This window comes from Ranitomeya variabilis, chromosome 5 (genome assembly GCF_051348905.1).
Source record: "Ranitomeya variabilis isolate aRanVar5 chromosome 5, aRanVar5.hap1, whole genome shotgun sequence".
Classification (NCBI taxonomy): domain Eukaryota; kingdom Metazoa; phylum Chordata; class Amphibia; order Anura; family Dendrobatidae; genus Ranitomeya; species Ranitomeya variabilis.
In genome coordinates, this window is record NC_135236.1 from 668,978,337 (window position 1) to 669,000,779 (window position 22,443).

The following is a 22,443-nucleotide window of genomic DNA, read 5'->3' on the forward strand; positions in this document are numbered from 1 at the left end:
AAAACCATTATTGTCATAGACGAAAATGAAATTCCATAAGACATCTCCAGGGAAGAGACATGCCCCCTCCTCCACATTGAATATATGGGGAAGATGGAAAACTGGTGAAGAGATGACACTCCAATCCCCCTTTTAAGTGGAATTATGTTAGCTAGGGAGAGCGGAACTAATTCAAACTTCCTTTGAAGCAGGGACCTCCTGCCATGGACAGGTGATTAAAACAGGATATCCGCTGGGAAAAAAGCTTGAGATCGGTATACTCAGAGGAGGAGGAGTTCAGGGACTGCCTTTGTTCCAAGTAAGACACATTCTGGGTTCAAAGGATTGTGCTGAGAGTGTTTTAGATGTTTTGTCTTCGTTGTCCACACATGAATATTGGGGTGTTGCATCGATCCAATATTTATGGAAGATATATTTGGACGTGACATATTCACTCACATTGCTAGAACCCCTCCAACTTAATAACGGACTCATAGATGATGCGAACCAGGCTATGTTTGATCTCCATGTAAGGGTAAAATCATGAATACAATCATGTACATACCACATTCGTGTTCCCATTTTGTATCAGCTTGTATATTTTTTTAAAATCCCTGCCTGTTTTTCTGGATTAAATATTTAAAATGTAAAAGCTTTGTTCCTCTTGTTCTGTAAACCGCACCCCTGAAGCCATATGCTACTGTATAAAAGATTGGTGGTGGCAGCTAGTAGTTCTTTTGCTATTGTGGAGCTGACAGTAACCGTACCAGAGTATATACAGTATATATATATATTCCATGCGTTGGAATCGGAGGTGTATATACCATACGCTCACTGTGAGTTCCCCAACAACCGGCCTAGTAGTGGAAGCAGCCGCAGCCTCGTCCATCACTCGTCAGTGAATTGCGTAATGGCCCTGATTGGATGTAGAGGAGTTGCGTTCTCTTGACAAACTTGTGGCAGCGGTGGGATCGGCGTGATCTTTCCGGTGTCATCTGTGACAAAGTGGTAACAGTAGTGGCATCTGTGTGACCTCCCCCCTCAGCCTTGTATCCGGAACAATTACATTCATTATGTACAGTTAGTGTGGGGTTCTTGATATTTTTTCTTTTTTTTTTTTTACAAGGGACACTTTTTAAAACTCTTTGCAGATGTTGTCCTGGATCTGTGGGAGCATCATAATATATGGGGGCTCTTTGTGGGCATCATAATGTATGAGGGGCACTGTGGGGTATCATAATATATGAGGGGCACTGTAGGAGGATCATAATGTATAAAGGGCACCATAATGCATAAGGGGCACTATAATTTATGAGGGACAGTGTGGAAGCATAATAATGTCTGGGGGGCTCTGTGGGGGCATCATGATGTATGGGGAGGCTCTGTATAGATATTATAATGTAAGAAGGGCACTGTGGATGCATCATAATTTAGGAGGAGGATGTGGGGGAAAGGGTATCATGGGGTGTGATACGGCATGGGGTAGCATCACACTGTAATGGGGGGTATTAGTGGGAACACGAAATGACTCCACTAGGGGCGCTATTTCTTTGTGGGCGCGTGAACATAGGATTCCAGCTTATTCTGAAGTCACCTGAAGAGACAGGTACGCTTTAAGTATTCCACAATAAGAAATTCAGTGGCGAGCCATACCGTGAGAACGAGTTCACACTCTGTCTTTGAAGAAGGTAATGAGATTAGAACACAATAAATGGCCGATCGGGAAATGTTTTGTGTAAATTTATTTAAGGTTTTTTTTGTTGTTGTTTTTTTAACAGAAAGTAAAATTTACCATCCAGCAATGATTTGCTGAAGTGGTAATGAATTCTAATGAATACCTTGCAGCTATTATCGCCTTGGTAATTGAGGATAATTTAGCCAGACACCGAAACAAACAGAACACCACATCGTACAATTTATTTCGTGCCCCGGCCCCGCGGCGGCGGCGGCAGCAGCCTGGATCTTTATGACATTTCTGGAAGTGAAAGAGCTTCTACTGTTGGAAATTACAATTCGCCAGCACCTCTAGGTTAAGTGAATGTCACGATGGGTCATCGTAAAAACGCGCAGGCGGTCTCCTGCAGATGCCGTGAATGGCTCTTACCTCCGTGAAAATTAACCCTGCATTATGATCTATGGCTGCCCTCAGTCTGCGAGTGATGTTACGGCATAGGGACAGGTGGGGCGCCATCTATTGCACCTGCCCCCCCCCGAAAACGGGGCTCCGAAATGCCACCAATCCATAAATATCCGAGGACTGCACTATCCATAAAGGAAGAGTAGAGTTGTGGCACGCAGTTCCTGCCGCCACTCCATTCTAAAGAGATGTTTTAAAGTCCTGTTTTTGGATTAGTGGTGGTCCCAGAGGTCGACCCCAACATCCAATCCACAAGTCATATCCTGTAGTGCGTGTGTCCCCAGGACCACAACCAGCAGGAGTTGAATAGTGCAGCAGGTTGCCCATGCGCCCTGAAGCTCCATTCATCATGATGGACTTGGCCACCTTCAAAAGTGTCTTGAATAAAGAGACCTTGTGCAGGGGGTGATGTGTGAGGTCCATTTATGGGGTGATGTGTGAGGTCCATTTATGGTGTGAGGTGCATTTATGGGGTGATGTGTGAGGTCCATTTATGAGGTGATGTATGAGGTACATTTATGAGGTGATGTGTGATGTCCATTTATGGGGTGATGTATGAGGTCCATTTATGGGGTGATGTGTGAGGTACATTTATGGGGTGTAAGGTTTCTCTTACTGAGAGTGTTGGGGGACACTCGCTTGACCGCGATATTTAAGCACACAGCACGGGTTTATAAAAGAAAGCAGTCCATACGGTTTATTCAGCCACATAAACCGGGTTAAGCACAGTTCATTACATAGAATACAACAGGCACCAACAGTCTCTTTGGTACCTGACGGGAGCTCCTGCTCCACCTTGCCGACTCTTCCAACAGCCTTTGGGTAAGCTGCCTAACGGGGATCACCAACTCGCCTGGTCAATACACAGTAGTCAGTCCAGATCTCACCGAAGGACTCCAGCTTCCCCACACTCTGTTAACACTCTTCTGGGTAAGCTGCCTAACGGGGATCCCCAACTTGCCTGTCCGGCACACAGTAGTCAGTCCGGACCTCACCGAAGGACTGCAGCTTCCCCACACCGTAACGGACACTGGCTCCGCAGATCCTGGTCGTCACCTCGTTACCACAGGTCCTGGACCCCGTCCTCCACCTATCAGCTTAGGTCCTGGACCCCGTCCTCCACCTGTCACAACAGGTCCTGGACCCCGTCCTCCACCTGTCACAACAGGTCCTGGACCCCGTCCTCCACCTATCAGCTTAGGTCCTGGACCCCGTCCTCCACCCGTTACCTCAGGTTACCAGGATCACGCCAGTGGCCTAGTCCACGTTCTCAGGTGCTCTCCGGACCCTAGTCATTCCTAGGCCAATCCAGCACCATTCGGGACCCTAGTCATTCCCAGGACAATCCCGCACCGTTCCCAGGTGCTTGCAGGACCCTAGTCATTCCCAGGACGATCCAGCAACTTCATCGGTCAGGTCCATACACAGGTTCCACACAGGAACCACACAGGACCTGCCGGACACACCTCTCATGTGACCCACATCCTGGTCACATTATATACCTGAAACCACACCCCTGGATGTGTGTGTGGATGTGTGGCTAGTCTGACCCTCCCGTCTCTCATGACTAGCCTAGTAAGTCACCCAAACTTAACTATACACATAAGGCTACGTTCACATTTGCGGTCAGCGCCGCAGCGGCACCGCATGCGTCATGCGTCCCTATATTTAACATGGGGGCGCATGGACATGCGTTGTGCTGCGTTTTGCGCCGCATGGCCGCAAGCGTTGGACGCAAGAAACGCATCAAGTTGCATTTTTTTTGCGTCCAACTTTCGGCCAAAAAGGACGCATGCGGCGCAAAACGCAGCGTTTTAGCGTGCGTTTTGCCGCGTTTTTGTTTGCGTTGTGCGCTGCGGCGCCGACGCTGCGGCGCACAACGCAAATGTGAACGTAGCCTTACAGAAACTCTTGAGGGACTACAGGTCCCAGCATAAACACAAAACATCAGACTTACTACGCAGACTCCCTCTGCGACACATATCGGCCATTCACAACACTGCCGATCACAGGTTCACCAGGAATATCACCACAACAGATACGCCTCCATGCATATCCCGCAGGGCGCACAGAGCGCCCCCTAACTGCCACAGGGGTCACTACACCACCACATATATCACAGGGGTGATACGTGAGGTACATTTTTATGGGGTGATGTGTGAGGTACATTTATGGAGTGGTGTGTGGGGTACATTTATGGGGTGATGAGTGAGGTACATTTATGGGGTGATGTGTGAGGTACATTTATGGGGTGATGAGTGAGGTACATTTATGGGGTGGTGTGTCGGGTACATTTATGGAGTGGTGTGTGAGGTACATTTATGGGGTGATGAGTGAGGTACATTTATGGAGTGGTGTGTGAGGTACATTTATGTGGTGATGTGTGAGGTACATTTATGGGGTGGTGTGTCGGGTACATTTATGGAGTGGTGTGTGAGGTACATTTATGGGGTGATGTGTGAGGTACATTTATGGGGTGATGTGTGAGGTACATTTATGGGGTGATGTGTGAGGTACATTTATGGGGTGATGAGTGAGGTACATTTATGGGGTGGTGTGTGAGGTACATTTATGTGGTGATGTGTGAGGTACATTTATGGGGTGATGTGTGAGGTACATTTATGGGGTGATGTGTGAGGTACATTTATGGGGTGATGCGTGCGGTTCATTTATGGGGTGATGTGTGAGGTACATTTATGGGGTGATGAGTGAGGTACATTTATGGGGTGATACGTGAGGTACATTTTTATGGGGTGATGTGTGAGGTCCATTTATGGGGTGATGTGTGAGGTACATTTATGGGGTGATGAGTGAGGTACATTTATGGAGTGGTGTGTGAGGTAAATTTATGGAGTGGTGTGTGGGGTACATTTATGGGGTGATGAGTGAGGTACATTTATGGAGTGGTGTGTGGGGTACATTTATGGAGTGGTGTGTGAGGTACATTTATGGGGTGATGTGTGATGTACATTTTTATGGGGTGATGTGTGAGGTCCATTTATGGGGTGATGTGTGAGGTACATTTATGGGGTGATGCGTGCGGTACATTTTTATGGGGTGATGTGTGAGGTCCATTTATGGGGTGATACGTGAGGTACATTTTTATGGGGTGATGTGTGGGGTCCATTTATGGGGTGATGTGTGAGGTACATTTATGGGGTGATGAGTGAGGTACATTTATGGAGTGGTGTGTGGGGTACATTTATGGGGTGATGAGTGAGGTACATTTATGGGGTGATGAGTGAGGTACATTTATGGGGTGATGAGTGAGGTACATTTATGGGGTGGTGTATGAGGTACATTTATGGGGTGATGTGTGATGTACATTTTTATGGGGTGATGTGTGAGGTCCATTTATGGGGTGATGTGCGAGGTACATTTATGGGGTGATGCGTGCGGTACATTTTTATGGGGTGATGTGTGAGGTCCATTTATGGGGTGATGTGTGAGGTACATTTATGGGGTGATACGTGAGGTACATTTTTATGGGGTGATGTGTGAGGTCCATTTATGGGGTGATGTGTGAGGTACATTTATGGGGTGATGAGTGAGGTACATTTATGGAGTAGTGTGTGGGGTACATTTATGGGGTGATGAGTGAGGTACATTTATGGGGTGATGAGTGAGGTACATTTATGGGGTGATGAGTGAGGTACATTTATGGGGTGGTGTGTGAGGTACATTTATGGGGTGGTGTGTGATGTACATTTTTATGGAGTGGTGTGTGAGGTACATTTATGGGGTGATGTGTGAGGTCCATTTATGGAGTGGTGTGTGAGGTCCATTTATGGGGTGATGTGTGAGGTACATTTATGGGGTGATGAGTGAGGTACATTTATGGGGTGATGAGTGAGGTACATTTATGGGGTGATGTGTGAGGTACATTTATGGGGTGATGTGTGAGGTACATTTATGGGGTGGTGTGTGAGGTACATTTATGGGGTGATGTGTGAGGTACATTTATGGGGTGATGAGTGAGGTACATTTATGGGGTGATGAGTGAGGTACATTTATGGGGTGATGTGTGAGGTACATTTATGGGGTGATACGTGAGGTACATTTTTATGGGGTGATGTGTGAGGTCCATTTATGGGGTGATGTGTGAGGTACATTTATGGGGTGATGAGTGAGGTACATTTATGGAGTGATGAGTGAGGTACATTTATGGGGTGATACGTGAGGTACATTTTTATGGGGTGATGTGTGGGGTACATTTATGGGGTGATGAGTGAGGTACATTTATGGGGTGATGAGTGAGGTACATTTATGGAGTGGTGTGTGGGGTACATTTATGGGGTGATGAGTGAGGTACATTTATGGGGTGATGAGTGAGGTACATTTATGGGGTGATGAGTGAGGTACATTTATGGGGTGGTGTGTGATGTACATTTTTATGGAGTGGTGTGTGAGGTACATTTATGGGGTGATGTGTGAGGTCCATTTATGGAGTGGTGTGTGAGGTCCATTTATGGGGTGATGTGTGAGGTCCATTTATGGAGTGGTGTGTGAGGTCCATTTATGGGGTGATGTGTGACGTCCATTTATGGGGTGATGAGTGAGGTACATTTATGGGGTGATGTGTGAGGTACATTTATGGGGTGATGAGTGAGGTACATTTATGGAGTGATGAGTGAGGTACATTTATGGGGTGATACGTGAGGTACATTTTTATGGGGTGATGTGTGAGGTACATTTATGGGGTGATGTGTGAGGTACATTTATGGGGTGATGAGTGAGGTACATTTATGGGGTGATGAGTGAGGTACATTTATGGGGTGATGAGTGAGGTACATTTATGGGGTGATGTGTGAGGTCCATTTATGGGGTGATGTGTGAGGTCCATTTATGGGGTGATACATAAGGTACATTTATGGGGTGATGTGTGAGGTCCATTTATGGGGTGATGTGTGAGGTCCATTTATGGGGTGATGTGTGAGGTCCATTTATGGGGTGATGAGTGAGGTACATTTATGGGGTGATGTGTGAGGTACATTTATGGGGTGATGTGTGAGGTACATTTATGGGGTGATGAGTGAGGTACATTTATGGGGTGATGAGTGAGGTACATTTATGGGGTGATGTGTGAGGTCCATTTATGGGGTGATCTGATGTGTGAGGTACATTTATGGGGTGATACGTGAGGTACATTTATGGGGTGATACATGAGGTACATTTATGGGGTGATCTGATGTGTGAGGTATATTTATGGGGTGATATGTGAGGTACATTTGTAGGGTGATTTAATCCTGTGCTATCTGTTGTGACACTACTAGTCCCAGCAGGTTCTGTCACAGGGCCGGAAGTGCAGTCACAGCCCCACTTCCTGCAGACACAGGGAGCTTCCGTCTAGCGGTTGCCCTGGTAACAGGTGAACGTTCAGCTCGAGCCGGAACTAAGAGTTTAGTGTTCCGTTTCCAGTGAGGAGACATACGACGGTGCACCCATAGAGACAGCTGTGCTGAGACCACGTGACGGAGAGGACGCAGGTGAGGGCCGGCACCGGGGGGAAGGTAGGAGTGAGAGCACCGGAGTAACCTCCCGCGGTGTGACCGGTAAGGAATCCTGGAGGAGAGGCGGACAGACATGACAGAGAGAAGGACCGCAGGGCCTGCGCCTGTCACGTGGTGCTCCCTCTCTGTCACTTCCCTCTGATTACTGTCAGTGAATGGAAACCTGTTCTGCTCCAAACCAGGATTCTTTTTATCATCATCTTTTTTTTTTTCCTGCCAACCTCCGGGATAAAGGGAGGAAATAAAGAGAGAGCAGAAGGTGTCTGTGTCCTTGAGATGTTAAAGGGATGGTACGGTGTAAGCCGGTGATTCCTTACCGATCGGTGCTGTCAGTAGACCCTCCGGCCAGTCCGATTTATGCGGTGGTCTGACTGCGCCCGTACAGGTGATCAGTGCGACTCTCAGCCTCCTGCCAAGGAATAACTGATTTCCTATCTTGTGGCCAGGTGAATTTTGTTACTTGACAATCCCTTTAATGCTGGGATACCCCCTTTAAGAAGAAGGTCATTCTTAGATGTTATTGCAATGAAGTGATTGAGAATGCAGAACAATCTCTTAGGATCCCGGTGACATTTCTCCTCCTCCTGCCTCTCATACCTCCACTTCTGGACACATCAGTGCCCCCGTTATTGGGGGAGAGAGTGGAGGCGGGGGGGGGGGGGGGTCGCTTTCCATTGATTTTGGCTATGGGGCATCAGTGTGGCACGGAGCCTGGAGAGAGATGGCGCTCAGACAGGCTTCCCCTGATCCGCCCATTATTGGATCCGTCAGATCATGTGGTACTGATCCCGGGGCGCCGCACCCGCTTTCTTCCCCTCTCGCTGCCCAGATACCGAATGTATTTGCTATCCGGGGGTTTATTATAAAAATAAAATTGAGATTAAAGAAAACAGAAGAAAAGTAAAACCTCTTAACCCTATAACGTCATGGCCTTCTGGGTGCAGATTATTACAGTGGCGGTTCTGCTCATTGAGTGGGAGGACCATCCTCCTTTATATAAGGTCATTATGGATCAGGCTTATCATCTTGGGACATCCCCTTAAAGGGATCGTCCAGTACTTAACGGCCTATGCTTAGGGATCAATATCAGATTAGTGGGGCAATCCCTCCATTTGCAGGTCTGTGGTGGTTGGAAGGAGGCGGAATGGCTCGGATACCGCATCTTCTGTAGATCTGAGCTGCTGCTGCACAAGTTATACAGCTGGCACTTCTGATGTCGTGTGTCCGTACCCCACCGCTCTGATATAGGGGAGATTTTAATGTGTTTCCTTCTATCATTTACAGACTGGGCTGCAGCCATGGCGAGAGTCGTCCGCATCTTCAAAACTCTCCGTAACCACTGGAAGAAAAGCACGGTGGGGTTCTGCCTGCTGGCGTACGGAAGCAACTGGATGTACGGCAAATACTGGTAAGTGACCAGTGAGAAGGAAACGGGGATGATATTAGCACTTTTTATTAATCCTTAAGGGGGGTATAAAGAAGCGATTACCTTCCCACAAGACTGCTGTTGGATCAATGGGGGTCCGACCGTAGAGGGGCAGTGCAAAGACCCCATTCATTCTCTATGGGACTGCCTGGGATCAATGGGTTTAGAGTAGATGAATGGAGCAGCGGCTGCAGCATTGAAATGAGGCTTAGAAGACCCCCCATATTGGATATAGGTTGGGGGACTCTCATAGACTTCTATTTGAGCAGTAGCAGGAACCTTAATTCTTAGCATGTTATAGAGCTGCCCCTGTTGTGTATCGTGCATCAGTATAAAGCTGCTGATCGCCATCAATCTTCATTTAATCTTGTTTTCTGCCTCTTTCTTGCACAGTGATAATTTGTTGCGGAGGGCGGCCTGCCAGGAAGCACAGGTACGTCCTGCACAGAGCTCCCCTCGCGACTTTTGCCAGATTGTACATGGCATCGGTGTTTCTTTGTAAAGGCGAAGTCACATCAGTAAATGATTTGTAATCTACATCAAGGTTTTATTTTATATAAATCACTTTTAAAATATATTTCTGGTAATTTGTTCACATTTTACAGCAATATTTTAAACAAGCCTGAAATCTTGCCCTTTTTGTTCTGTCCACTTAGCCTAACAATAAGCTTCCACTTATGTACAGATCACTTCTCAGCAGTCTATTTATCATCGCAGGCAGGATTACAGTGACTGGACTGATAACACCTCTATATACAGTAGATGACACAGCATCCACCATTCACAATAGGTGATGTCACAGCTCACCTCCTCCTCCTGTACAATGACTGATAACACCTCTATATACAGTAGATAACACGGGATCCACCATTCACAATAGGTGATGTCACAGCTCACCTCCTCCTCCTGTACAATGACTGATAACACCACTATATACAGTAGATAACACGGGATCCACCATTCACAATAGGTGATGTCACAGCTCACCTCCTCCTGTACAATGACTGATAACACCTCTATATACAGTAGATAACACAGGATCCACCATTCACAATAGGTGATGTCACAGCTCACCTCCTCCTCCTGTATAATGAATGATAATTAACCCCTCTATATACAGTAGATAACACAGGACTCACCATTCACAATAGGTGATGTCACAGCTCACCTCCTCCTCCTGTACAATGACTGATAACACCTCTATATACAGTAGATAACACAGGATCCACCATTCACAATAGGTGATGTCACAGCTCACCTCCTCCTCCTGTACAATGACTGATAACACCTCTATATACAGTAGATGACACAGGATCCACCATTCACAATAGGTGATGTCACAGCTCACCTCCTCCTCCTGTACAATGACTGATAACTTTCCTGTGCTTTCCTATTTAGGTATTTGGACACCAGCTTATTTACCCCAATACAGCAGTGAAGAAGGCGACCGTTTTCCTAAATCCAGCCGCTTGTAACGGGTGAGGACGGGCGAGACTGGGAGAACCTGGGTGTAAACAATTAAAGGGGCGCTAATCCTGTTTACTGCACAGTGGATCATGTACAGTGGTCCATACATATTGCATTAACCCCTCCAGCCCCATGTCAGTAGAACCAGTACATCATCTTGTGTATGAGAGGTATCTGTGAATTTCCGCACTATTAGCTGGGAGCGAAGGATCGGGCTGAATGATTTTAACACGCCTTATCCTTTTGGTCGCAGAGAAGATTTGCTGCGGTTTCTCACAATTTAATATATATATTGTGCCTTGGAAGAAGGGGAGGCTAAAACGAAGCCGCCCCATGGGTCTTCTAACCTTTTTTGTGTTACTTACATGACATGGGAGAGGCGGTCAGACCTCGTCACAATAAGTCCTCTCTGCTTTTTAAAAGGGCGGCATCGGGTCAGACATCGCTCCATGTTCCGCCATTGATCTGTGTAATTAAAAGGCAGCATCACCTTTTACACTAATAGTTCACTTCTGTCTTGTAAGTAACGAGCCCCGGGCCGGCCGGCTGGCTAGCAGTGTTCTGGATTGGACTACGGCACATTGATTATTGATTGCTCCGTAATCGCAGCCGGAAAGGTCGGCCCTGGTTTCCAACTGACCTTCAGCTTTCAGTCTGGGGTATGAAGATGTATGAGCTGAGAAAGGAAAAACCTGAAAAAGACGTCTACGATAAAGGGCATCGTCAATTCCTGCTCAGCTGTAAATGTCTGCATGATTGTGGTACCTTACTTATAGGGCTTGCTGGGAGCTGTAGTGTCAAAACAGTTGCAGACTGATCATACACAGTATAGGCAGTATTATATTCTATCATTTACAGGCACTGTCTGTGCCTATATTATGTATAGAGAAAAACAGGGATGCAGTACTGTCTGTGCCTATACTGTGTGTACGGAGGCAATACTGTCTGTGCCTATACTGTCTGTGCCTATACTGTCTGTGCCTATACTGTCTGTGCCTATACTGTCTGTGCCTATACTGTCTGTGCCTATACTGTCTGTGCCTATACTGTCTGTGCCTATACTGTCTGTGCCTATACTGTCTGTGCCTATACTGTCTGTGCCTATACTGTCTGTGCCTATACTGTCTGTGCCTATACTGTCTGTGCCTATACTGTCTGTGCCTATACTGCGCACGCGGGGGCAGTACTGTCTGTGCCTATACTGCGCACGCGGGGGCAGTACTGTCTGTGCCTATACTGCGCACGCGGGGGCAGTACTGTCTGTGCCTATACTGCGCACGCGGGGGCAGTACTGTCTGTGCCTATACTGCGCACGCGGGGGCAGTACTGTCTGTGCCTATACTGCGTACGCGGGGGCAGTACTGTCTGTGCCTATACTGCGTGCGCGGGGGCAGTACTGTCTGTGCCTATACTGCGTGCGCAGTACTGTCTGTGCCTATACTGCGTGCGCGGGGGCAGTACTGTCTGTGCCTATACTGCGTGCGCGGGGGCAGTACTGTCTGTGCCTATACTGCGTGCGCGGGGGCAGTACTGTCTGTGCCTATACTGCGTGCGCGGGGGCAGTACTGTCTGTGCCTATACTGCGTGCGCGGGGGCAGTACTGTCTGTGCCTATACTGCGTGCGCGGGGGCAGTACTGTCTGTGCCTATACTATATATATGTGTGTGTATATATATATATATATATATATATATATATATATATATATATATATATATATATATATATATATATATATATATATATATATATATATATATATATATATATATATATATAGGAGGCCGCCATTATCACTGTATACATCAATACTGTTATTGTACTATATACTAAAAGCGGGTGAACGATCGCAGGCTCCAGTCTCCTTAGGAGACTAAAAATAAAGTAAAAAAAATTGAAAAATTCGGTCTCTTTACCCCCCCCCCTCCATTAAAAATCAACTACTAAACAAATTTCTCACCACCACTTCCATAAAGTCTGATCTATCAAAATATAAAAATTAATCCAATTTTATTTTCCGCAGCTTTACTGTACTTGGATTTTTTTTTCCACAGTACATTGGTAAAGTGAATGGTCTCAAAAACGGAGAATGCAAAAGCCCTTACACAGATATGTCGAGGAAAACATAAAAGCGCAAAAGCAAATTTGCCGGTATGATACTCTTCCTGCCGTGTGCACAGTACTACCTGTGCCGACATTAGAAAAAAGGAGGCGGTACTACATGTGCCAACAATAGAATTAAGGAGGCGGTAGGTACTACCTGTGCCGACATTAGAAACAAGGAGGCTGCACTAACTGTGCTGACATTAGAAACAAGGAGGCGGTGCTAACTGCTTACATTAGAAACGAGGCGGTGCTATCTGAATCAGGAAGGCTGCACTGCTCTCCGCAGCTCTTGTAGGTGCATCATTCTGTGCAAAAACATCTTCCTATATGGAGGAAATATAATGCCTGTATTTAGGAGGAGCTGTATATGATGAATTTTTGGTTTTACCCCAAACAACAATTGTCTTGCATTTCTTTCTTTTAGAAAAGCCAGGACCCTCTTTGAGAAGAACGCTGCCCCTATACTGCACCTTTCTGGGATCGATGTCCATGTGGTGAAGGTAGGTTCCATTGACTTCACTAGGTAAAAATCTAAGAAAACCTGTGATTTATGTTCTATGTCCACACCAGGTCTGAACAAATGTTAAGTGTTTGTTTTTTCGTGCAGCGCCTCTGCAGGAATATTGAGGCATTGCAACTACTAAAATCAAGGAAACTTTCTTTATCATGGTTCATGGCTGGAATATAATGACTGGAGACTCGCAGACGTCAGCTGTGTCTCCACTAAATCTGGGGTCCTCTGTGCACCGTCTATATAAATGTTGGTAGTAGAGCCACTGTGCATTCTGCTTCCTTTCTTAGTGTGGATCATACAGGTAGCATAGGAATGTTATATCCTAGTACAACATTGTGATATCAGCAGGCAGATTGTAATGTCACAATGTTGGGATGTCGGCGGGAAGGTGGAATGTCACGGAATGTTGGGATGTCGGTGGGAAGGTGTAATGTCACAGAATGTTGGGATGTCGGCGGGAAGGTTATGTCATGGAATGTTGGGATGTCGGCGGGAAGGTTGGGATGTCACGGAATGTTGGGATGTCGGCGGGAAGGTGTAATGTCACGGAATGTTGGGATGTCGGCGGGAAGGTGTAATGTCACGGAATGTTGGGATGTCGGTGGGAAGGTGTAATGTCACGGAATGTTGGGATGTCGGCGGGAAGGTTGGGATGTCGGCGGGAAGGTTGGAATGTCACAGAATGTTGGGATGTCGGCGGGAAGGTTGGAATGTCACGGAATGTTGGGATGTCGGCGGGAAGGTTGGAATGTCACGGAATGTTGGGATGTCGGCGGGAAGGTTGGAATGTTGGGATGTCGGTGGGAAGGTTGGAATATCGTGGAATGTCGAAATGTCTTAATGTTGGGATGTCAGCGGGAAGGTTGGAATGTTGAGATGTCGGCGGAATTTTGGGATGTCACAGAATGTTGTGATCTCATGGGAGAATTTCAAATGTTTACAATGTTAATTCCTAATGTCTGATGACGGATTTATCAGCCAGTGTAAGGAGCAGGATCTGAACAAGCCCCACACAGGGCAGTGGTCGGCTGTTTTATACAGTCGGCACCTGCCTCTAACAGGATCTCCAATTGCTGCTGTCAAACCACCAAAATCCTGTTGTTGGTCTCGTACAGCAGCATTGAGGTAGCAGGACCTTGGTGGGATGTCTGTTTGGGCGCCCAGTAGACCACCCATGACCAGGACGCAATGAGTTAGCATGGCAGCAGGCAGCCAACTATAGTCTCTCCCCGCTTCATTCATGTGAAGCCCATCTACCGACTGTTCTTCATAAGAGACCTTCATTTTCTCACTGCGATACTGAAGCACTGCATTATGTAGAACGAGCGATCACTGAAGACTTGTCTGTCCTTGGGGCTCCAGGCTGCAGTCACTGTGACCTCAGACTTGTAACTCCTCACACTGTGCATAGTGCGCGTTGTCAGGACTTGCTGGCGTTCATTTGGCAGCAAATCTGCAATATGCTTCCTCAGACCACATTCTGACTAGATGAATTGGGCCTCGTGCATGTCTAGTTAGCATGTGACCACATGTATGCAAATCGGATACTTTTGGTCATGAGGCCGGCACAGGAGAATCCTGACAGTGCACACTATGCACGCTGTAAGGATTCACAAGGCTGGACTTGCACAGAGTGACTGCAGACTTCAGCCCCAAGGCTGGATAAACCCTTTAAAACATATTTGGCATCGCCGCATCATTAAAACTCCGATCTGTGAAAATCAAAAATGAAATCAATCACTAAACGCAATAATGAAAAAGAGGAAAAAAAAAAATCGACAGGCAGGATTGTTTTTCTTTTTTTTTCTCACCACACCTTCAGAATAAAGATGCAATAAAAAGCAATCAAAATGTAGATAAAAATAATAATTGAAAGGGCAAAATTTAAAAATTGCGCAGTTAGAATGAGTCCTGTGTTGAGGATCTCTTGGCCCCAGTGGAGCACGGTCACAAGGCGAGTGTCCCTCTCCGGAGCAGGCGTCCTGTCCTACATTGCACAGACACCCCGTGGCTATGGTCGGGCTCCGCGTAATGCCTCATTTACCCAAGTTTTCCTTCACCGGTTTGGATTGATTGTTACGCCCCGTAGAAACACTTGTGGTTGTGATGAAGGACTCGCTGCCTGGGGACGAAATCCTCATTACAAAAAGGAAAATGCGCCTTTAGGAGATTGTCAATGTAATCACCCCCTCATGATGTGGGATGAACGCCACATACTAATGTCCCCCTGAGGCCAGAGAACTCGGCGAAAAAAAGAAACGCTATGCTAATTTACTAAAGTACAATTGGCCCCATGGTAAACTGTTACCCTCCTTACCAACTCATCCGCCATATAGCTGATCCTGCCACGTTATACGAGTCACTACAGGCGGTGTGTATACCACATATTCACTAACCGCAGGAATGAGGGCAAATGTTATAGTAGTTGTGTGTGTATGTATATATATCATTATTATAGTAGTTATATTCTTGTACATAGGGGCAGTATTATAGTAGTTATATTCTTGTACATAGGAGGCAGTATTATAGTAGTTATATTCTTGTACATAGGAGCAGTATTATAGTAGTTATATTCTTGTACATAGGAGCAGTATTATAGTAGTTATATTCTTGTACATAGGGGTAGTATTATAGTAGTTATATTCTTGTACATAGGGGCAGTATTATAGTAGTTATATTCTTGTACATAGGAGCAGTATTATAGTAGTTATATTCTTGTACATAGAGGGCAGTATTATAGTAGTTATATTCTTGTACATAGGAGCAGTATTATAGTAGTTATATTCTTGTACATAGAGGGCAGTATTATAGTAGTTATATTCTTGTACATAGGGGCAGTATTATAGTAGTTATATTCTTGTACATAGGAGCAGTATTATAGTAGTTATATTCTTGTACATAGGGGCAGTACTATAGTAGTTATATTCTTGTACATAGGAGCAGTATTATAGTAGTTATATTCTTGTACATAGGGGGCAGTATTATAGTAGTCATATTCTTGTATATAGGGGCAGTATTATAGTAGTTATATTCTTGTACATAGGGGCAGTATTATAGTAGTTATATTCTTCTACATAGGAGCAGTATTATAGTAGTTATATTCTTGTACATAGGGGCAGTATATTATAGTAGTTATATTCTTGTATATAGGGGCAGTATTATAGTAGTTATATTCTTGTACATAGGGGCAGTATTATAGTAGTTATATTCTTGTATATAGGGGCAGTATATTATAGTAGTTATATTCTTGTACATAGGGGCAGTATTATAGTAGTTATATTCTTGTACATAGGGGCAGTATTATAGTAGTTATATTCTTGTACATAGGAGCAGTATTATAGTAGTTATATTCTTGTACATAGGGGCAGTATTATAGTAGTTATATTCTTGTATATAGGGGCAGTATTATAGTAGTTATATTCTTGTACATAGGGGCAGTATTATAGTAGTTATATTCTTGTATATAGGGGCAGTATATTATAGTAGTTATATTCTTGTACATAGGGGCAGTATTATAGTAGTTATATTCTTGTACATAGGGGCAGTATTATAGTAGTTATATTCTTGTACATAGGGGCAGTATATTATAGTAGTTATATTCTTGTACATAGGGGCAGTATTATAGTAGTTATATTCTTGTACATAGGGGCAGTATTATAGTAGTTATATTCTTGTACATAGGGGCAGTATTATAGTAGTTATATTCTTGTACATAGAGGCAGTATTATAGTAGTTATATTCTTGTACATAGGAGCAGTATTATAGTAGTTATATTCCTGTACATAGGGGCAGTATTATAGTAGTTATATTCTTGTACATAGGGGCAGTATTATAGTAGTTATATTCTTGTACATAGGGGCAGTATTATAGTAGTTATATTCTTGTACATAGGGGCAGTATTATAGTAGTGCTATGTTTCCCATTTCCTAACATTTCTAGACGTTTGCAATCTCTGAAATTTTCTGAGATAAGTCACCTGCGCACCAGTATTTATTCCCTTCTGTAAAGTTTGCGCCCTCGGATGTGCCGGCTGGTTTTGGAGGTCACGGTATCAGCCGGCTGTGGACCTTTTCAAGTCCGCAAAGAAAATTGCAAGTGGAAAGAAGGGAGAGGAGGGGGAATTGGAAATGCAATCAAGTGTTGCAGATTAATTAGAGCGGTTTGGAGCAACCTCCGTGCTCCAAAATTAGAAGACTCTTTTCTATTCGTCTTGCCGTGAATGTTAAGCAGAGAGGTCTGTGGAAAGCAACCAGGAGGGGGGAAGAGTTTAACTCCTCTGTCCAACTTTTGGACATGCGGAATTTATTAATGTACAGTATGGCGGCGCAGAAGGCTTATATGAGGATTTATAGGTGGACAGTTACTTATCACCGATGGGATAGAAATCTCTACCGGCCCATGAGTGTCCCTACAGTCAAGTGACAGATCGGGATAAGCAGCACTTTAAGGCTATGAGCCACTTCTCTACCGATGGAGGACCATTTACCAACCACTGCTTGGCAATAGACTTTCTGGTGTGATAGAATATTTTGGCAATGGCCGACTGTGCTTGGGAATAAGCGCTTGCGTCCCCCACCAAACCTAACACTGGATTTTGCTCTTAGATGAATTGTGATGTTATAAATCTCCATCACCCATCTTCTAATACTTTCCCTGTCTTTGAGAAGCAGTTGGGACCTCCTCTGCGCCGTATTAATGGAGACCAGTCCTGTCGATTTCTAACGCCTCCTCCCACTCCTCAGTGGAGACATTGACCACGTCCCTCTCCCATTGGTCCTGACCAACAGCATTTTATTTTTCCAATTCCCGATTTCTCCATTCCCCAAATCCCCCCCCCAGATGTCACAGTTCCCACAAATTAGGATTATCCCAAAGAGGAGTGTACTTCGAGCAGTCCTGCATTCCCAGCCATTTTTTTTCTTTTTTACAAGGCCACCAAATTTTATGAACCAAAAAGAGACCTTCTCCAATCAATTTCCCATGAATTTATGATATTCCAACAAATCTAGTAAATTGTTCTTGACTCCCCTCCCCCTAATGATTTAATACTATAATCCCTGTTTCCTGAGTAAGGTTCATCAATAAGGTTCATTCTACCCAAACCTGACGAAAGTAGTTTTCCCCCTAGCGCTCACTTTATTCCTTTTATATTAATTACCAGAGGGCTCAGATTCTAAGGAGTATTCACATCTCCAAGATAATATCCCAATATGTAGTATGTTTAATAATATTAGCAAATGTAGTATAGTTCTTCTGATTCGCTATGTCACTTACACTATGTGCAGAGCATTGCCGTAGCTTAGGTATCCATGGCTGCAAGAACTAATTGTTACATAAATAACTGTCACTATGAGTTGTTGTAACCATGGATACCTAAGCTACGGCAATGCCCCGCACAGGAGGTAAGCGACATAGCTAATCAGGAGAACTATACTACATTTCGAATTGGAGGTTTTTGATAATATTATTATATCCTGTGGCTTTCTTGTAATGTAGATACCCAGGTATTCAGATTTCTGAACCGCTGGACTCTTTGACAAACCGTCCCAGAGTGAATCATCCTAAAGGAAGCAGAGCCGACTTTTGACCAATTTATAGTCCTACCTGAAAAGATCCCGAATCTTTCGATTTTATCCATTAATTGAATTTTTCCCTCTTTATTCCCGTTCCTAAACCCCTTTATTCCCAGAGGTTTTCTAATTATACATGGGGTTCAAGTAATGGTGAAAAGGGGGCAGCCCTGTCTTCTCCTAAAATGCCCGAATCTATCAGACATCTCCCCATTAGCCCTTGTTGTAGCTGTCGGGGTCTTATATAATAGCATAATCCCCTTGATGAAGTTGGGGCCGAACCCCATCTCTTTTATAGCACCGTTCCCCATTGTCCAAGGCCTTGGCGGCATCAAAGGAGAGAATTCATGTATTTCTTGGGTTGGCCTGTGCCTCATGCAAATTTAGGAATACCCTCCGTAAATTAATGGCCTTTGATTTTGAGGGCATAAACCCAGCTTGATCCGAATGTGTTACCGAGAAGACAGTGCCCAGCCGCGTCACCAGGATCTTTACCTCTGACATCAATAATGACCTAGGTATATGTGAATTCGGTAGCGCCTTCTCCTTCACCTCTTTGGGTTTAGCCACAATTATTGCATCACTTAGGGAATTCTGAAGCCTCCTCACTATAAACGCATCGTTACCCCAATGCCTCCACAAACAGCTAGGCCATCCGACCCGAGTGCCTTGTCGTTGGATATTTTAGCCACTGCCTGTTGAACTTCCTCCAACGAGAGAGGGAATTTCTAGAAATTCCTTATCGTTGTCCCCCAACATATGGAAGCCTATCCCAACCAAGTACTCCAAGAGTTTGTCCTGCGGGTGGTTAACCCTGGAGACGTAGAAACTGTGTACATTCCCCAGTACTTAGAAGTTTGGGTACTGATGTTCCCCTCTCTCTATCTCTCAGATTAAATTTCCAGCCAAGGAAGTATTTATCCTTAGTAGGATCTACTTGCATCCAGAACATTAGAGGGAATCGATAAGACAATGACCTAGGGCCATAGTCAATATCTGACAAAAGCGGGACTTTAGAGGTGTTACACCATACCATATCTATTCTTGGTAGGGATTGACATGTGGACAAGGCTCTTGCAGAGGGAAATCTCATCTTTCATGGCCACTTAAGTTGTAAGACGGTTAAATGGAGATGTACAGTCTTCCTCTCCCGCAACCTTATTTTCTACAAATATCACCCATAATTGTGAAGGAGATATCTGGGCAACCAGGGATTTTTACGAGAAGCCTAGATAGTTCCACCAGGGTCTTGATAGTATCAAGCCCTCGAGTTACTGGTCTTCGCCTTGTTCCTTCTACTCTTCCGACCTTGATGTCCTTCTCCAGTGATTGCTCTCTTTTCATGTGATGTGTCCAAAGTAGACAAGTCGTAGCTTGGTGATCTTTGCTTCGAGGGACATGTCTGGTTTAATTAGTTCCAAAATGGATTTTTTCTTCGTGCCATCCATGGTATTGATCACATCCTTCTCCAGCATCACATTGGCCAACAATGATACATTCAAGGTGGGACACTGTACAACGCAAACCGACAAACCTGCCCTTGTCATCTCTGACCGATTCTATACATTTAGAGAGAATTCTCTTTTGGATCAGGAGACTAACCCCCCTTGAGTAAATCCCATCCAAGATCTACGTAGCGTGCTAATGGACTCCTTTATCATCTTGTACAGTCCAACAATCGCCGACTATGATTTCCTAATGTGTTCAAAAATGGCGTGTCTAAACACTGTCTCTCATCTCCTGGATGTTCCACCAGAGACTTCCACTTAAACCTATGTAGTAGGAAAAATACCAAATCTTGTTAACAAAGCATCATGACACCAGGCAGCTATACTGTAAGGTACCCAGAAATCTTTACATTTGCACAGCAAGAGAAGACCCTCCCATCCCAACCCAGAACATTCCCTCACCCCCATGTTACGTAAACCTACCCTTAAGGCCCAGAACTCAAAATCGCATCTAGCCATCCAATACGCTCCCATGCTGAGTGTGAACAACCGGCGAACCCGCTAAAAATTAAACCTCTAAATCAAAGCTCACTCAGTTATTGAACCCCCCTCCAAAAACAAGTGTCAAGAGAAGTCCATCTTCCGAAAACTCAAGGGCAAAAATAAAACCCAGAGGCACAGTACTTATTTTATATAAGCAAAACAGCTTCTTCGATTGAAAGCATCTAAGACTTAAGATCTTCTATCCCTAATCTGTTGACGGATCTGACGCTCCTGAGCGTCCAGCTATCTAAGAGCATCCTATGAGTTCTCGAAGAGAATGCAGTAGATACCAGAGCCACCACTCTCAACTTAGCGGGATAGATCATGGAGAATTGCAGACCTGGAGCAAGCATTCTTCTTTTGATATCTAGGAACATAGCCCTCTTGCGCTAGACTTCCACCGAAAAATCCAGAAAGAAAAGAAATCCTTTGCCCGCCAAGAGTAATGTCTTGTTTCTCAGGTGTCTTCCTCAGAATAAATATCTCTATCCTTATAATATAGGATTTTTATCAGAATGAGCCTAGGGAGTCTACCCACCTGTCCCGGTCTCATGGGGAGGACCCTGTGTGCCCTCTCTACCGCTAACAAAGAAGTGAGGCTCTCCTGTCCAAAAGAGTCCCTCAGCCATTTCTCAAAAAAGCTGTAGGGGTCACTTCCTTCTACATTCTCAGGTACCCCGACCAGTCTGATGTTGTTGTCGTTTTTTTTTTTTTCACGGTTTTCCAAGTCGTTAACCTTAGCAAGTAGAGCTGCCACCGCCTGGGAATGAGTTTGAATGTCCTTATGAATCAGGGGGGGAAGAGCATCCTCCAGCTCGACAACTCTATCCCTTTGGGATCCAACGTCAGCTTCTTGGCCCATCTTTATGCTGCAGGTCATAGCAGAACCTCAGCCCTGGACCCACCTCAGACAGCCAGAGACGTCTTCTGCCCCTCTGCCTCGCCTTCTATTCCCAAACGTCAGGCTCTTGGTGCTGGTGAGTGCAGGCTTCAGGACCCAGGTAGTTCTCACGACCACGTTCCACCCAGGCAGCGGCGTTGCACCCACGCGGAGGGAAAGTGTTGCCTCGCCGTGTCCTCTTCCCACTGACTTCCCCTCTCACCATCTCAAAGGACAGGGCTGCCTCACCTCACGGCGTGCCACAGGCCTAGGTCCTCCCGACAGCATGGCAGTGGTCTTCGGGCATCAGGAGCGACCTCACAATGCACCGCTGACAATTCTTCCCCTCAACATCTATTAGAGTAGCCGGTAGCAGTTAAAACTGCAAAATGTAGGGTTTAATGGAGGATTACTGTCCAGGATACTGGGAGCTCTTCTTACAAGCACCAGAGCATGGCCATGCCCCTGAAATCCGTTTTTTAATATCTTACTTCTAGCACGAGATATCCCACTTTGTAGTTCTAGACCTCCACTCTGTCCTGGGTCTGGCTGCAGCAGGAGCCTCCCCCCTATTGGCTCTCTGCAGTAGAACATTAGGGTTTGTGTTGTCCTTTCTCTTCGGCTGTAGATGTGTTCTCTAACCTGTAGATAATAAGCAGATGCTTAAAGCCAGCGGTGTGAATCGTTAACCCTTGTCTCCCCTAGCGGGGAGTTTGGAGCCGTCCCAGTCAGGTGTCGCTTGCCCGGTGGTAGCCGTGTATTACCCGCGCTCTGTTACGTTACACATGGCAGGTGCCGCGCACATTAGGCAGCGTGCCAGCGTCTTCCTGAAATGCTGTGACAGGTCCGTGAGAAGAGCAGTG

At 45.4% G+C, this 22,443-nt stretch overlaps 1 protein-coding gene across 4 annotated transcripts in view; it reads left to right on the top strand.

Annotated features, from left to right (window-relative positions):
• Positions 1-7,443: 7,443 nt before the first annotated feature.
• Positions 7,444-22,443, top strand: part of AGK (acylglycerol kinase) — a 29,534-nt gene continuing 14,534 nt past the window's right edge. The window contains exons 1-6 of one of the 4 annotated variants that reach the window (XM_077266716.1): positions 7,572-7,668; positions 7,861-8,072; positions 8,911-9,034; positions 9,446-9,485; positions 10,451-10,530; positions 13,050-13,125. In XM_077266716.1, coding sequence (XP_077122831.1) covers positions 8,925-9,034; positions 9,446-9,485; positions 10,451-10,530; positions 13,050-13,125 — 306 coding nt within the window. In that variant the 5' untranslated portion in view covers positions 7,572-7,668; positions 7,861-8,072; positions 8,911-8,924. Of the gene's footprint in view, positions 7,669-7,860; positions 8,073-8,909; positions 9,035-9,445; positions 9,486-10,450; positions 10,531-13,049; positions 13,126-22,443 lie in introns of all 4 variants that reach the window. The other 3 variants (XM_077266715.1, XM_077266718.1, XM_077266717.1) reach the window with 3 other exon arrangements.